General features: G+C 39.5%; 9 protein-coding genes across 9 annotated transcripts; 4 read left to right on the top strand and 5 right to left on the bottom strand. All coding sequences in view use genetic code 12, as the record gives it.

Moving 5' to 3' along the window:
• Positions 1-65: 65 nt before the first annotated feature.
• OYE32 (Oye32p) lies at positions 66-1,376 on the bottom strand (the record flags this gene model as incomplete). Its single annotated transcript, XM_036811535.1, has 1 exon — positions 66-1,376. One exon carries the CDS (start codon positions 1,374-1,376, stop codon positions 66-68), a length of 1,311 nt encoding a protein of 436 aa, XP_036667962.1.
• Positions 1,377-2,428: 1,052 nt separating this feature from the next.
• CPAR2_406030 (uncharacterized protein) lies at positions 2,429-2,950 on the top strand (the record flags this gene model as incomplete). The annotated part of the gene is made up of 1 exon (XM_036811533.1): positions 2,429-2,950. One exon carries the CDS (start codon positions 2,429-2,431, stop codon positions 2,948-2,950), a length of 522 nt encoding a protein of 173 aa, XP_036667961.1.
• Positions 2,951-3,289: 339 nt separating this feature from the next.
• Positions 3,290-3,934, top strand: CPAR2_406020 (uncharacterized protein; the record flags this gene model as incomplete). The annotated part of the gene is made up of 1 exon (XM_036811532.1): positions 3,290-3,934. The coding sequence occupies one exon, from the start codon at positions 3,290-3,292 to the stop codon at positions 3,932-3,934; it is 645 nt and encodes a 214-aa protein (XP_036667960.1).
• Positions 3,935-3,962: 28 nt separating this feature from the next.
• Positions 3,963-4,817, bottom strand: CPAR2_406010 (iron-sulfur cluster assembly protein; the record flags this gene model as incomplete). Its single annotated transcript, XM_036811531.1, has 1 exon — positions 3,963-4,817. One exon carries the CDS (start codon positions 4,815-4,817, stop codon positions 3,963-3,965), a length of 855 nt encoding a protein of 284 aa, XP_036667959.1.
• Positions 4,818-4,991: 174 nt separating this feature from the next.
• Positions 4,992-5,474, top strand: CPAR2_406000 (uncharacterized protein; the record flags this gene model as incomplete). Its single annotated transcript, XM_036811530.1, has 1 exon — positions 4,992-5,474. The coding sequence occupies one exon, from the start codon at positions 4,992-4,994 to the stop codon at positions 5,472-5,474; it is 483 nt and encodes a 160-aa protein (XP_036667958.1).
• A 236-nt stretch (positions 5,475-5,710) lies between these two features.
• On the bottom strand, positions 5,711-7,675 carry CPAR2_405990 (uncharacterized protein; the record flags this gene model as incomplete). Its single annotated transcript, XM_036811529.1, has 1 exon — positions 5,711-7,675. The coding sequence occupies one exon, from the start codon at positions 7,673-7,675 to the stop codon at positions 5,711-5,713; it is 1,965 nt and encodes a 654-aa protein (XP_036667957.1).
• A 291-nt stretch (positions 7,676-7,966) lies between these two features.
• Positions 7,967-9,403, bottom strand: CPAR2_405980 (uncharacterized protein; the record flags this gene model as incomplete). Its single annotated transcript, XM_036811528.1, has 1 exon — positions 7,967-9,403. One exon carries the CDS (start codon positions 9,401-9,403, stop codon positions 7,967-7,969), a length of 1,437 nt encoding a protein of 478 aa, XP_036667956.1.
• A 546-nt stretch (positions 9,404-9,949) lies between these two features.
• SUP35 (translation termination factor GTPase eRF3) lies at positions 9,950-12,205 on the top strand (the record flags this gene model as incomplete). The annotated part of the gene is made up of 1 exon (XM_036811527.1): positions 9,950-12,205. One exon carries the CDS (start codon positions 9,950-9,952, stop codon positions 12,203-12,205), a length of 2,256 nt encoding a protein of 751 aa, XP_036667955.1.
• A 160-nt stretch (positions 12,206-12,365) lies between these two features.
• Positions 12,366-13,607, bottom strand: IPK2 (inositol polyphosphate multikinase; the record flags this gene model as incomplete). The annotated part of the gene is made up of 1 exon (XM_036811526.1): positions 12,366-13,607. One exon carries the CDS (start codon positions 13,605-13,607, stop codon positions 12,366-12,368), a length of 1,242 nt encoding a protein of 413 aa, XP_036667954.1.
• Between the last annotated feature and the right edge of the window lie 590 nt (positions 13,608-14,197).

The following is a 14,197-nucleotide window of genomic DNA, read 5'->3' as shown; positions in this document are numbered from 1 at the left end:
TTTATAAGATATTTTCAATTGCAGTAGAATTTTACAATTATCTATAACTCTAAAATGCTTTGTCTCTAATCCTTGGTGTTCAATTTTTCAGTCCTAGTAATCAAGTCAACAATTTGTTGCTTGTTTGGCCAGAATCCCCAAGCTAATTGCAATGCTTCATGCAATCTAACTCCCAACTCATCAGCTATACTCCAAACCAAACCTGGGTTTCTTAAAAAGCCTCTGCCAATTAATGCTAAATCAAAATCGCCTTCTTCAACAAAACGATTCAATTGGTGAGAATCTTTATCCAATCCAGCAACACAACTTACAACCAACTTATCACCAACATGTTGCTTCAATGCACGTGCCCATGGTACATGAACTGGCTCATCTTGTTTAGCATCAATATTAGATCTAGCTGCTTGTCTGTAATCGTTTCCTCCTGAACTTACATCGAGCAAACTGACACCCTTTTCAATCAATAAATCAGCCAAGGTCTTTGAATCCTCAATTGACCATGCATTTGGGTCAGGACTGTTCTCAACAGCGGAGATTCTAACAAAGATTGGAGTTTTCTTGATATCGATATTGGCCTTGATTTCATCAATAACCTCCAACAAGAACCTAACACGGTTCTCATAACTACCGCCATATTCATCAGTTCTCTTATTTGAAATGGGGCTGTAAAACTCATTGGAAAGGTATCCATGAGCACTATGTACTTCAACAGCATCAAACCCACTTATTTCAACTGCTTTTCTGGCTGCTTCACCAAAATCCTTGATAATTCTTTTGATGTCCTTGATGCTTAATTCATGAGGTACGGGGTAGTTACCATGGGGTCTGAACGCTACAGCTGATGGAGCTACTGTCTTATCTGGCCATCCGCCAACGGATTCATCAGCAACTTGCTCCAAGTGCAAAAAAGGTGGTTGTCCAGTTGCTTTTCTACCACCATGTCCTAATTGAATAGCAATTAGTTGTTTTTGTGAATGAGCATATTCCACAACCGGCTTTAAACTTTCAGCTTGCTCTTTAGTCCAAATTCCTAAATCATGAGGACTCAAACCACCTTCTGGACTTACTGATGTGCTTTCAACAAAAGTGATTCCGGGACCTCTAGTGACCAAAGCACCATAATGAATCAAATGATATGGCGTTGCTTCAAATTTGTCATTGGCTGAGTATTGACACATTGGCGAAACACCGATCCTGTTTTGCAATGTGAGTGGCCCAACTTTTAAAGGTTTGAAAAGTGCCGGTGGCTCTTGGTCTTGATTAGATTCATCTTGGTAAAATGTACCTGCTCTAACAGGTTGATCCGGAGTATAATATGGAACTACTGGTGCGCCTTTTACCTCGTCTGATGAGGTAACTTCTTTTGCAATAGTCATTTGATTATGGGTTTATGATTCGTTTGAAGAGGGATTGTTTGCAATAACTGATGAGAATTCGGTTGGCTATTTATACAGTAGTTGCAAATGAACTGTTGTTGCTTATTAATATGTTTTGCAACATCAGCCACAAAGTGGAAAATCAGTTGACATTTTGCATTGCTCCATAAAAAAAGAAAGAGAAACGTTTCTTTTGTTTGTGGAATTGCGTAGAAAAAAACAGTAGCTAATGCGGATACTTTCCTCATTGGGGAATTCATCCGAGATGAATTGTAAGACAACAAACTGTTGTTAAGCCATGAGATGTGAATCACATCGTCACGGCTCAAAAGGTGACAAGTTGATGTAGAAAAGGGTTGTTTGTTTCATCAGCCACTCACAGCTGCCAATATTGATAAGCTTTTTCAATCACGCTTTGGTGTAGAGTCATTTCAGTCCAGTAAAAGAAAGAAACGAAGGCAGTACCTTAACGGTGGTGGTCTAAAACCCCAGATTGCATCTTAAAGGGTGCCAGTGGTTCCGGGCGCGTTGGTGCAGCAATCGTTCAAAGGTGATACAAAACTCCTCAATCACTGTTTTCGCCCTTTCGTATATAGTAACAAAAACCGAAGTTTTGCTTGTGTATCCCCCTCACCCCTCTTCGGTGAACAACATCAGGAACGAAGCCTTCACCACGTTTTACTTATTTACAAGTGTGGTCTCATTTCACTCAATATTGTTAAGGTGCATACCATATTCATTACATAAGCTTTACATAATAAACTCTCTTTTTACCAAGAAACAAAAAATAAATATCAGCATCTTCAACGAATTAGCCATGACAAAATTTATAGTTGGGAAAAAACAACAAGGTTAAAGCTTTTAGTATCATTTGGACTAAGCAATTGGTTAATAAGTCAAATTGACATCAATTGGACTACTGTAGATAGTACAATTCATTGAGAAACGGCCAAAGCAGGAAAACAGCCGTAGTGATTAAAAAGAAATACATAACACAAAAGAGTTTGTAAAGGGGTGAATACGAATCAAACCACAAGTTAATATTAGTCACAATGGAAGAGGAACAAACACCAGAGAGAAGAAGAACACAGAAGTTTCCTGAGACAGACGAAGAGAGGGCTGAAAGATTAGCCAAGCAGGAAGAAGCTGATTCACGATCCGTCTATGTTGGTAATGTCGATTACAAAGCGACACCAGAGCAGTTGGAGGAGTTTTTTCGTCCAGTTGGAGTCATTGACAGGGTTACAATATTATTTGATAAATATAGCGGGTTGCCCAAAGGTTATGCTTACGTTGAATTTGAAAATATTGAAAGTGTGAACAAGGCGGTTGATTTGCATGGTAAAGAGTTTAGAGGTAGGGAAATTCGAGTCTCGCCAAAGAGAACCAATATACCTGGATTTGGAAAGAGAGGCCCAAGAGGCAGAGGAGGATTCAGAGGAAGAGGAAGAGGCAGAGGAAGAGGCAGAGGAGGCAGGGGCGGAGCAAATGGACGAGGAGAGGGCGGCAGTAGCGGAACAGATGATAATGGAGAAGTGGTAACAGAATCTACAACTTTTGAAACTATAATCTGATACATGCCTTGTGAGATGAGAGAATTCCAAAGCAGATATGAAGATTTGTTTGCTATGTCTCAGACTTTTATAGCACATGCAGTTTAATTGAAGTTGACCAATGCGGAATGTTTTGAAATGTGGGCATCAGATATAGACATTAAATTGTAGATGATGTATAAAGCGTAGATGATGTACGAAGTGAAGATGTTGTGACTATTATTGTCAACTTTCGTTGTCGCATTGAGGTGGAATTAAAATTTTAAGACACAAAAATTACTCATCTCTTTCTTTCTTCTTCTCTTGCAACCACCCATCCAAAACTTGATAGCAGCACGCATACGTCATTGATAAGTCACCATGGTCTCAGTAAGAAAAAGAAAGATGGCTAGGTCATCTGTTAAAAAGAATACTAGAAGAACCAAGGACAAGCAACGTAACATCAATGTATACTCAAATCCTATAATTGCAAAGAATTGGGACAAGTCATTAACTTTACAACAAAATTACAAACGCTTGGGTTTGAGAGCCAAGTTGGGTCATATGGCAGGAGGTGTTGAAAAAAAGGTAGAGAGCTTGACTGAGTTAAGGAATAAAAAAAAGAACAAGGACAAAGATGACATTGTCACTATTGATAAAATTGAACACACGGATGACCCTTCCAAAATACCGGAGGGTGAAGCCAGAATTATAAGGGACCCAGAAACAAATGAAGTTTTGAAGGTCATATACGGTACCATGAAAGCTGAGGATGAGGAAAGCGATGAAGATAAAGTCGATAATTCTGTAATAAAACAACTAGAGGAATATGCCGAGCAACACAGCAAAGTGAAAAAAGAGAGGCATCTTTCTGATAGGGAAAGCGATTGGTTGAAATCACTATATGAAAAATACGGTGACGATTATGAGAAAATGAAGTGGGACAAGAAGTTGAATATTTATCAACAATCAGCTGGAGATTTAAAGAGAAGGATCAACAAATGGAAGAAAGGAAATGGTTTATAAGAATTCTATAAGTTTGAAACTCATTAGACTAAATTCTCGACTCCAAATTTAAATGTAGTATCTTGTCTATAACATCACTCATAATTGGCCTCAATTCCGACGTTTGATACAAGTCGATCAATTTCTTGTCCTTGTCATCCTGTAACTCAATCAATTCAACGAAACTGGGATCTATCGGTATATTGCCCAAATACCTCAAATCTAGTTGCTTGGCCAACTGCTCACCTCCACCACTAGAGAATATGTTGGTGCATTCTGCACAGTATGGACAAATAAATCCTGACATATTTTCAATTACTCCCAATATATTGAAATTCACTTTTTTACAAAAATTGATCTCCTTGCGAACATCAGCAGTGGCAACTTGTTGTGGTGTGGTTACGATAATAGCGCCATCGATTGGTTGTGCATACCTCAACTCTTCTGCTATTGCTATATGTTCATCAGATGTGCCTGGTGGCGTATCAATAAGCAAATAATCTAGTGGTTCATCAGTGCTCCAAACAACATCTTTTAAAAACTGCTTGATCATAGCCGTCTTTTTAGGACCTCTCCAAACCACTGAATTCCCTCGGTCACCAAGTAAGAACCCCAATGACATCAATTTCAAACTTCCTCCGGATGTAGTTTCTGATTTCGAGTATACTTGCACTGGCACCCAGCCTTGAGTGGATTGATGTACTTGTTTCTTTTCAACGCCAAACATACGCGGAAGTGATGGCCCTGTTAAATCGATATCAAGTACCCCTACATTGAAACCCATGTTGACTAATGTAAGCGCAGTCTGTGTTGTTACTGAAGATTTCCCTACACCACCTTTTCCTGACAATATTAGGATCACATGTTTGACATTACTTAGTGATTTTGGAACTTCCTGTGACATGACCGACGTAGTGGTAATCTGTGCTGGTCCTATATGTGTTTTGATGCTTAGTAAAGGCCCCCAAAATGGTACATGATATGTTTTGCGGCAGAATATTTCTTTTTTTTTTTTTTTTTTATCAATGAACAACAAAACAAAGACCACAGTGCCAATCAATCAACAGCTCATTGAAGTATGACATCTAGATACTCAGCCGCTGGCGGCGCTCATCAGAGAGGGGATTTACGTACTCAGCTATTTAGTACACCTGGTCAACACAATTTTACAGGAATACGCCTGCTGCGTAGTCAAACACCACCACTGCGATCCAACATGTCATCACCGTATGATCCCACACCAAGAGCATCATCATCTAATGCTAAATTTGACGAGTCATTACTATCATCACTAGAATCACAGAATGACGAAGAGTTGAACACCATGGGAGCCAAAATCAACATGTTGAAGAATTTGGGAGAGAAAATGGGCGTTGAAATTAACAAGCTGGTTAAATTGAATGATGAAATAACGAATGGATTTGAAAGGGGGAAAGTCACGTTGAAAAACACGTACAATAAAATGGTTGTAATGAGTCAGCGAGCAGGAATTAGTTGGAAAATGTGGTTACTTGTGTTTGGGATTGTTGTGCTATTTTTCTTTTACGTGTGGATAACGTGAGCTTCGAAGTAATGGAGTGGGTAATGAAGAGAGTCGAGAAGGCGTGCGATGAGTAGAATTCGAGAGTCGTGACATAATATCAATTTAGTGGATGAGGAAGATGCATCGTGACAATATATAGTCTACTCTATTATAAGTAACCTAATATAAACTCTGTAGAATCAACAAAACGACTTTTATTGTCAGCAGCACCAGTTTTCAAATGCAAACCAACACTGCATCTGAATGATCCGTGACTACTGCACAAAGCTTTTCAAGATAGATATTGAACGAGGACTTCCCTCTCCTTTCGAAACGACGTCATTCTCTACTTGATCGTGTTCATCATGGTGGTTGTGCTTATGCTTGTCATGTTTCAAAATAATGGTCCCGCTCGCATTAAAAGAGCTAATGCAATTGTCAGTCTTTGATCCATAAGCGTTATTCACTTCTGATAGTGCACTTATTTCGTGGTCATATGCATCATTGACAATATTGGCATTCTCTTTGCGCAAGTTTGATCGTTGCCGAACAGGAGATGTCGTTTTTGTTTTCAAAATTGAGCTTTTTGGTTTAAGTATATGATGTGATGGCTTGTGTTTTGGGGTTGGTGACATTTCCTTCACTTGTAATCTTGTTTTCCTTCTATTTGTTGCCTTTCTGACCTTGTGGTCACGTCGTTTTGGTTTCACACCATGTTGCAAATTCGTATAATAGTTGTTTGCAAGCTGGAGGTGTAAATCAGTTGATGAATCAGAGTCCGACGTGTCTAGATCTGAAGATGAAAGGGAAGAGGTCTCATTTGAGACATCACTTTCGAGGTGGGGTTCAAGATGGAGATCCGCGTCGCTTTTGTCAACCTCTATCCCTTCATCATCATCCTCTGTATTCATACCAGATGAGTTCCAGACATCTTCATTTTCATCATTGACTGTCCCATCTTCATGATCAAGTGCCAACTCTTCCAACATTTTAGCTGTTAAAGCCGCACCAGATTGCTCGCTACGCTGTTGTAGCCTTTCCCTTTCGCGTTGGAAATGCTCAGACGTGAGAGGACTTCCATTGATTCTCAATTTCTTGTAATGCGAGCTCTGCTGGGTTGATTTGATTGTTGCTGATGACTTCAATGACAAAATTGACGAAAATGGATACTTTGACGCATTTTGCTCTCGCTGGTGCTGGTCTAAATACTTGGGATTGGATATTAGTTGAGAATATAGTAGGTTTAATGGATTCCCACCTGATTTGTGACTGATTTGTGACAACACTAAACTTTGGTCATCGGTTTTGATTGTCTTTAAACTTTTGTTTTGTTGCTCGCGATATTTGACTATACTGTTCGACATGAAAAGCTCAAACTCAGTGGGATCCATGATGTCATCTTGCGGTAAAGCTGGTTTACTCGTGGTTGATTCAAGCTTTTCGTGTCGCGTTCCCTCAGCCTCGTCAATAAATGGTGACTCAGTCTCTAAGTTAGAATCGTCAATCTCTTCTTCGATTTGAGCTTCTTCGTTCGGTACAATCTCATTCTTGGAATCCGCATCATTCTCATTCAAGTTCTCTTCTATAATCTCAGTATCCGCCAGACCTTGACTCTTTGAAGACTCAGTTTTTTTACTCAATAATTTGTACAAATTGGGGTACTTTTCTCTCTTAATGCTAACTAAACTCTCACGACCCGGTCGATGTTTCTCCTCTAGGTCATGTAGCTTTGAAATTGTGCTCTTTATGCGATCACTAATATCTATGCTTTTCCTTAAAAGATGGTTGACCTCTCCCTCATCGTATGCATTTGAATCATCTACATTACCAAAACTCGATGAAGTTAATGCCTTTTTCAATTTCTTTCTGCGCTGATGCACAATCAGATTTATGTTATTAGTTTCACGACATATGTTGATATTCTTAAACTGAATCCTTTGTTCTGTGGCTAATTTGTGCTTGATCTCTTGTCTTAAATCCTTTTGATAATTGGCGCTAACGTTTAGTAGGTCGTTTATAACTTGCTCTGATTCATCATGAAGCACATTCTTTAAAATATAATCAAGTTTAAAACATTCAGCAGATGGCAATGAAATCTGACTATCCGAAGTCTCATGTAAGAATCGAGGTTGATACTGTTTATACTTTTGTTTCTTCCAATTTGAAACCGCTGAGCTTGATCTTGTTCGGTTATGATTTGAAGTTGACTGCGGTGGAGATGTTCTAGAGTCAGATTGCATTTGAAAGATTCATCAAGAGCTTTCTATTATTCTCCACGAGGTTCCTAGTCGATTGCAATGGTAATGGGGACAATTTAAATCAAAGGACAAAAGCTACTGTGCTTTAGGAAAAACCTGGAGATCAAGAAGATTCAACTAAAAACCCCAGCTACCAATTGTAAGAAACATCCACAATTGAAAGCTGTTGCATCTCAAATTCAAATTACAAGTTATACGTATTCGCTGCCAATAATAGTACATTAAAATACGCATTTGCTAACTCAATACTACTCAATACTAAATGGAGTCAGTTCAACCCACTGTATGTTTATCGCCAAATGGATCTCCCAACGATTCGCTAGTTTCCATTTTTGCAAGAGCAGGTCTTTCGTGCTCACTACTCAGTTGCGGCACCCCCTTACTCAAAGGTTTCGACACTTGCGGGATAGGAGGAGGTTGTCGCCTGTTTTCCAACATCACTGATTGCAACCTTGCTGCAATCAGGTCGTCCCCTGGTAGATCCTCTTCTTCTTCTTCTTCGACATCTTCATCATCGTCAGTAGAGTAGTAACTCTCATCGCTCTCGCTCACCTCTTCTTCTTCTTCTGCAGGAGGTGGATTAGCTTGTGAATATCCTGCTTTGATATCAAACTTTTTAAAAGTTTCAATTAATTGTTCATTGGCATAAAGTAATTTACCCAAAAATTCCTCATCTTGTTTGGCAACTTCCAGTGACTTCTCCAGAGGGTCACCAGCACCAACAAATTGCAAGTATTTCAAAACCTTACGCCTGATTTTCTTACATTTCTGAAAATTTTCCATAATCGCATCATCATCTTGAGGTAATAAGTCTGGTGAGAGTTGCAACAATTGATTGTTTAGAGTGATTGAATAATCACTACTCTCGGTCAACACATGTCTAATCTTTGGTGCTTCCAACTTGTAATTGATCTGTGGGATACCATATTCGGAATCTGCATAAACGATTCCATTCTTTGTCCTCTTTTTCTTTTTCTTTTGGGATTTATCTTTCTTATTTGACGACTTTCTATTACTTATTGAGTACGGTGAAGCCGTGGTAGGTCTTGGTGGAGGAACTTTAGGGGACCTAGAACTTGATGGTGGAGGTGAATCAGAAACAGAACGTTCGTCATTGTAAGCATGGTCGTCGCCATATGGATCGGAGTCATTGTCAAACACATCGTCATCGTCATCGTCATCATTGCCACGTCTAGGTGTCCCACCACCAGTCAGTCGAGAAGCAGCTTTAGAGCGTTTCTTCATGCCAGGAATCGTTCTGTACAATCCCTGCATATACTTGTATCCCTCCAAACCATCAAGTTCAGATTTCCACCCAATTGCCATGTTGATCACTGTCTTTTGAACTCGTGGGTGATAGTTGGTGCCCGACCCCGTTTTACCATGACCATTGATAATTCCTTTCAAGACATCCAACAATTTATCGTCGCGAGCAATGATGGGTCCAATTTTGGTCCCTGAATTGAGAACCAAAAGCTCTAAAAGTTGTAATGCTCGTATCTGTTCCTGTACACTATCACCATATTTGATTTTCTTCCTGATCGCTCTTGTTGCTTCAGTTGCTCCTGTTTGTCGCTGAACATTTATCAATCCAAGCAAGTCTGATAAGTACAATTCCATTGAATCTTCAACCTCATCATTTTTGTGCTCTACTAATTGATTGATTTTGATAGTAACTGCAGTGAGCGTGTGGTCACCAAAAATCGGCATTTTTTAGTTTGATTCTATGTCAAAGTTGATCACTTTGTTGCACCAAAATCACGACAACTGTTTTGATTAAACCCAAAAAATAATAAATATCGCAAACATTGGATTGTCGAGATTTTCTCCGTTCGCTTAAGGGGTAAGAAGAAAAACAAAACGAGGAACAATGCTCGAAATGGAAATGCTACAACTGCCACCTGATGTTGAGACTCATTCGCTATATTGTGAGAGCAATGGGCAACAGGATCGCAGAGAGCCAAATATGATCATGCATGGGAAGGGCAGTAACCAACGTTAATTATTCTTTTTGTGGGAATAGCATAGCAATTTCAACTGTTCTGCTTTAGTACACAATTTTAGTAGTCACGTGTAGAGCGGCTTCACATTAAAAAAAAAAAATTTTTTCAAACGGAAAAAATGTCAATCTGTTCAAGAGAAGACAAAAGGGACGTTATATCATTGGAATAGCATCTCAATCACAGAGCTTACTTATATCCTACTGAACTCCCGCCAAAGGTAACCGAAAACAGTGGTCAATCCAGCAAGTTTATAATGTCGGATCAGTACAATCAAGATAAATTGAATCAAGACTTCCAGAACGCATCGCTTGGTGGAAACGGTCAACAACTGCAGCAGCAACAACAACTGCAACAACAACAACTGCAGCAACTGCAACTGCAAAGTTACTACAATCCCAACCAAGCCCAATCGTTTGTACCAACAGGTGGATACCAGCAATTTCAAGCTTATCAACCACAACAACAATATGATGCGTACAACGCTGGCCAAAGCGGTTACCAACAAAATTACAACAATAGAGGTGGTTACCAACAATACAACAACAGGGGTGGTTACCAACAGTACAACAATAGAGGCGGGTATCAACAATACGGTGGATACCAACAAAATCAACAGTATGGTGGATACCAGCAACAGCAGCAGCAACAACAACAATATGGTGGATATCAAGCTTACAACCCACAAGCATCGCAACCACCTCTGCAACCAACCGGTATGTCATTAGCTGATTTTGAAAAGCAAAAGTCTGCTCAACAATCTTCTTTGAATAAGCCAGTGAAAAAGACTTTGAAATTGGCACCTTCATCGGGAATCAAGTTGGCCAACTCGGGTAAAAAGGATGATGCTAGTGCCACTACACCTGCTGCTTCTTCAAAAGAAGCTTCACCAGCTCCCAGCGTTGACGAGAAGAAGAAAACTGATACTGAAGCTAAGGATACAAAAAAGGAAACAGATGGTGCAGCAGATAAAGCCTCCGCACCAGCAGCAGCAACAGCTACAACTCCAGCAGCAGCAACAGCAGCAGCAGCAGCAAATGAGAAACCAGCAGAAAAGACGGCTAAGGAATCAACACCAACTCCAAAGGAAACTACTCCCACACCTGCAAAATCGAAGCAATCAACTCCTGCCCCAGGAAAATCGTCCAGTGCAGTCACCGCTGACACGGTTGCCAAGGAGCAAGAAGACGAGGTTGATGAAGAAGTGGTTAAAGATATGTTTGGAGGTAAGGACCACGTATCTATAATCTTTATGGGTCACGTTGATGCTGGTAAGTCAACCATGGGTGGTAATATCTTATACTTGACTGGGTCTGTAGACAAGCGTACGGTTGAAAAGTATGAGAGGGAAGCTAAAGATGCCGGTAGACAAGGTTGGTATTTGTCTTGGGTTATGGATACCAATAAGGAAGAAAGAAGTGATGGTAAGACCATTGAAGTTGGTAAAGCGTATTTTGAAACTGACAAGAGAAGATACACTATATTGGATGCACCAGGCCACAAGATGTACGTTTCGGAAATGATTGGTGGTGCGTCTCAAGCTGATGTTGGTATTTTGGTTATTAGTGCCAGAAAAGGTGAATATGAAACTGGATTTGAAAAAGGTGGACAAACTAGAGAACATGCACTTTTGGCCAAGACCCAAGGTGTTAATAAGATTGTTGTTGTTGTCAACAAGATGGATGATCCAACGGTTAATTGGTCACAGGAAAGATATAATGAATGTACCACCAAGTTGGGTGCATTTTTGAAAGGTATTGGTTACAACAAGGACGATATTGTTTACATGCCAGTATCTGGATACACTGGTGCTGGGTTAAAAAATCGTGTAGATGCCAAAGATTGCCCCTGGTATACTGGTCCATCTTTGTTGGAGTTTTTGGATAATATGAGCACCGTCAATAGAAAGATTAATGGGCCATTTATGTTGCCAATTTCCGGTAAGATGAAGGATATGGGTACTGTTGTTGAAGGTAAGATTGAAAGTGGTCACATTAGAAAAGGCGGCAGTTTATTGATGATGCCCAACAAGACTCCTATTGAAGTTATCACCATTTACAATGAAACTGAACAAGAATGTGATACAGCATTTAGTGGAGAACAAGTTCGGTTGAAAATCAAGGGAGTTGAAGAAGAAGATTTACAACCGGGTTATGTATTGACATCCCCCAAGAACCCCGTCAAGACAGTAACCAAGTTTGAAGCCCAAATTGCCATTGTTGAATTGAAATCCATCTTATCTAATGGGTTTTCATGTGTTATGCATTTACATACGGCCATTGAAGAAGTTACATTTGTTGAATTGAAACATAAATTGGAAAAAGGCACCAATAGAAAGTCGAAAAAACCACCAGCATTTGCTAAAAAGGGTATGAAGATTATTGCTGTGTTGGAATGTAATGAACCTGTTTGTGCTGAAACTTATAGCGATTATCCACAATTGGGTAGGTTTACATTGAGAGATCAAGGTACTACTATTGCTATTGGAAAGATTACCAAGTTGTTGAAATAAAAGTGAAGGGGGGGGGAGGGGGAGGGAGCAGTAGTGGAGAGCCAGCGTTTGTGTGTTGATGTGTGTAATAACATATAAAAAGCGATAAACAAGTGGTTTTTTTAAAATTTCATAAAACAAAAAAAAAAAAGTGCATTTGCATCTAGTTGTATCTATGTTTCTACTCTATTTCCAGTTTGATATTTTGCAAAAGCTTGATCAAGTTTTCCACACCTTCAATAACATTCTCGTCGTACCCTTCACCATCAACGTATTTAGAATGGGCAAAATCTATAAGATGCAAGCTGCTCAATGGTGCAGTACGCTCCATGTCCTTGTCGCAATCATTATACTTGTCGCTAGCACCAATTTGTTTGATTACGTCGTAAGCTTTAGTGACGTTATGTAGTCCTTCTCGTTCAACCGCGTCAACGTCGTTAAATACATTCTCTGCTTCGTCTTCATCATCATCATCATCATCATCATCACTCAATTCAAACTCTTTGATCAATGGATCATACTTGCCATATTCTTCAACTGAAACATTTGACCACACTTGTGGATCACATTCATAAATGAATAAGAGACTAGCTGAATACATTCTTGTTTCATGGTCTAATAAGCAATTGTATAGGAGTTGCAATCTATGAATAAAGTTGTCAATGAGGCACATGAGGTGGTGGATTTTGGGTTTTAGTGGTTTAAAGTAAAGTTCCAATCCTTGTTGTATTGTGTTTGAGTCCAACAGTCGACCGAAATACTTGTCATAGACCAAATACTTTGGTGATGTATTTGACGCTGATGACAATTGATTCTCTGGTTCATCATAAAGTATGGTTATCGTATCATCCATTCCTGGAAAAAGCTCCTTAGGTTTGAGGAGGTCTTTTTCATTATTGTACACTTTCATGCCACAGATGCGAAATGAATGTGATCCACTAGTTGTTGATTCAGTTACTTTTTGCAACCTTGCAATCTTTTCCGAGGGAGTGACTAAATCATCAGTTAATTTCGATCCAAGTTTGATATCCAAAATACTTGGCTTTTTGAATTCGTGATAGAGATTCAGAAGTACAATATATTCTTTACTTTTTAAACCAGCCGTGACATTGTCAGTTGATGATGAAATGGAAGATGTCAGAGACTGTTTGAAAATTTGCTTATTTGAAAACTCCCCCTTTTGTAAACTGCCCAAAAACGTAGGCAACCAATGGGAAAGCAAAGAGCCTAAAGCTATACCCTCATCTTCTGGATATCTTTCTTCTTTGGCACCATCACGTTTTAATGTTTCTGTATAAAAGTCCAATTCTTGACGTGTTGTAGGTTTTATAAATAATGAATTCAGTGTCATGCATCCATCGTGTCCTGCTGCTTGATGTTCCGATGCTTTGAATGATGAAGTTGAACTGTTGATTGAGTTCATATGCCGGTGTTGTAGAGGGGAGGGGGTGGGTGGGAAAGCTGATGAGAGAGGGTTTTGATTTGTCTTGGATTTTGAATCTTACTCATTGCCTAATTGGGAATGACTTTTTTATAGCCGATATCGCTACCATGCTGTTAATACTGAGAACAGTGGACGATGTAAGAGCAGCACTTCTACTTTGAATGACGACGTGACGACGTTGCAGGCCCAGGAGATAAGAGTCTGTCAAAGGATATTTCGTCAGTGTTGTTTTTTAGTGGGGAGAGGGAGGGGGACACAATTCGTTTTAGAAATTTTGCAACTAAATCAAAGTAAAATCAAGTATGATGAGCAAAGGTCTTAGTACGAATGCACGGAAACATATTCGGAAGTGGTTGATGTCGTTGCATAAACCCTTTTACTCATTGCGCCCTCGACATCTAGATCTAGGCTTAGTTGTCATAATGCGATGGCAAAAATCCAAAAATAACAAAAAAAAAAAAAAAAAAACAAATACGGTGAAATTCCACAACCGGCGGAAAAGAGATGATGTCGTTTACGTTTACGCCAGTGCGTGTGATATGGGTTGTTGTTGTACAATGGTGATAAAA

Source organism: Candida parapsilosis, contig 006372 (assembly GCF_000182765.1).
Source record: "Candida parapsilosis strain CDC317 annotated contig 006372".
Classification (NCBI taxonomy): Eukaryota; Fungi; Ascomycota; class Pichiomycetes; order Serinales; family Debaryomycetaceae; genus Lodderomyces; species Lodderomyces parapsilosis.
This window is presented reverse-complemented; position numbering and strand designations above follow the sequence as displayed.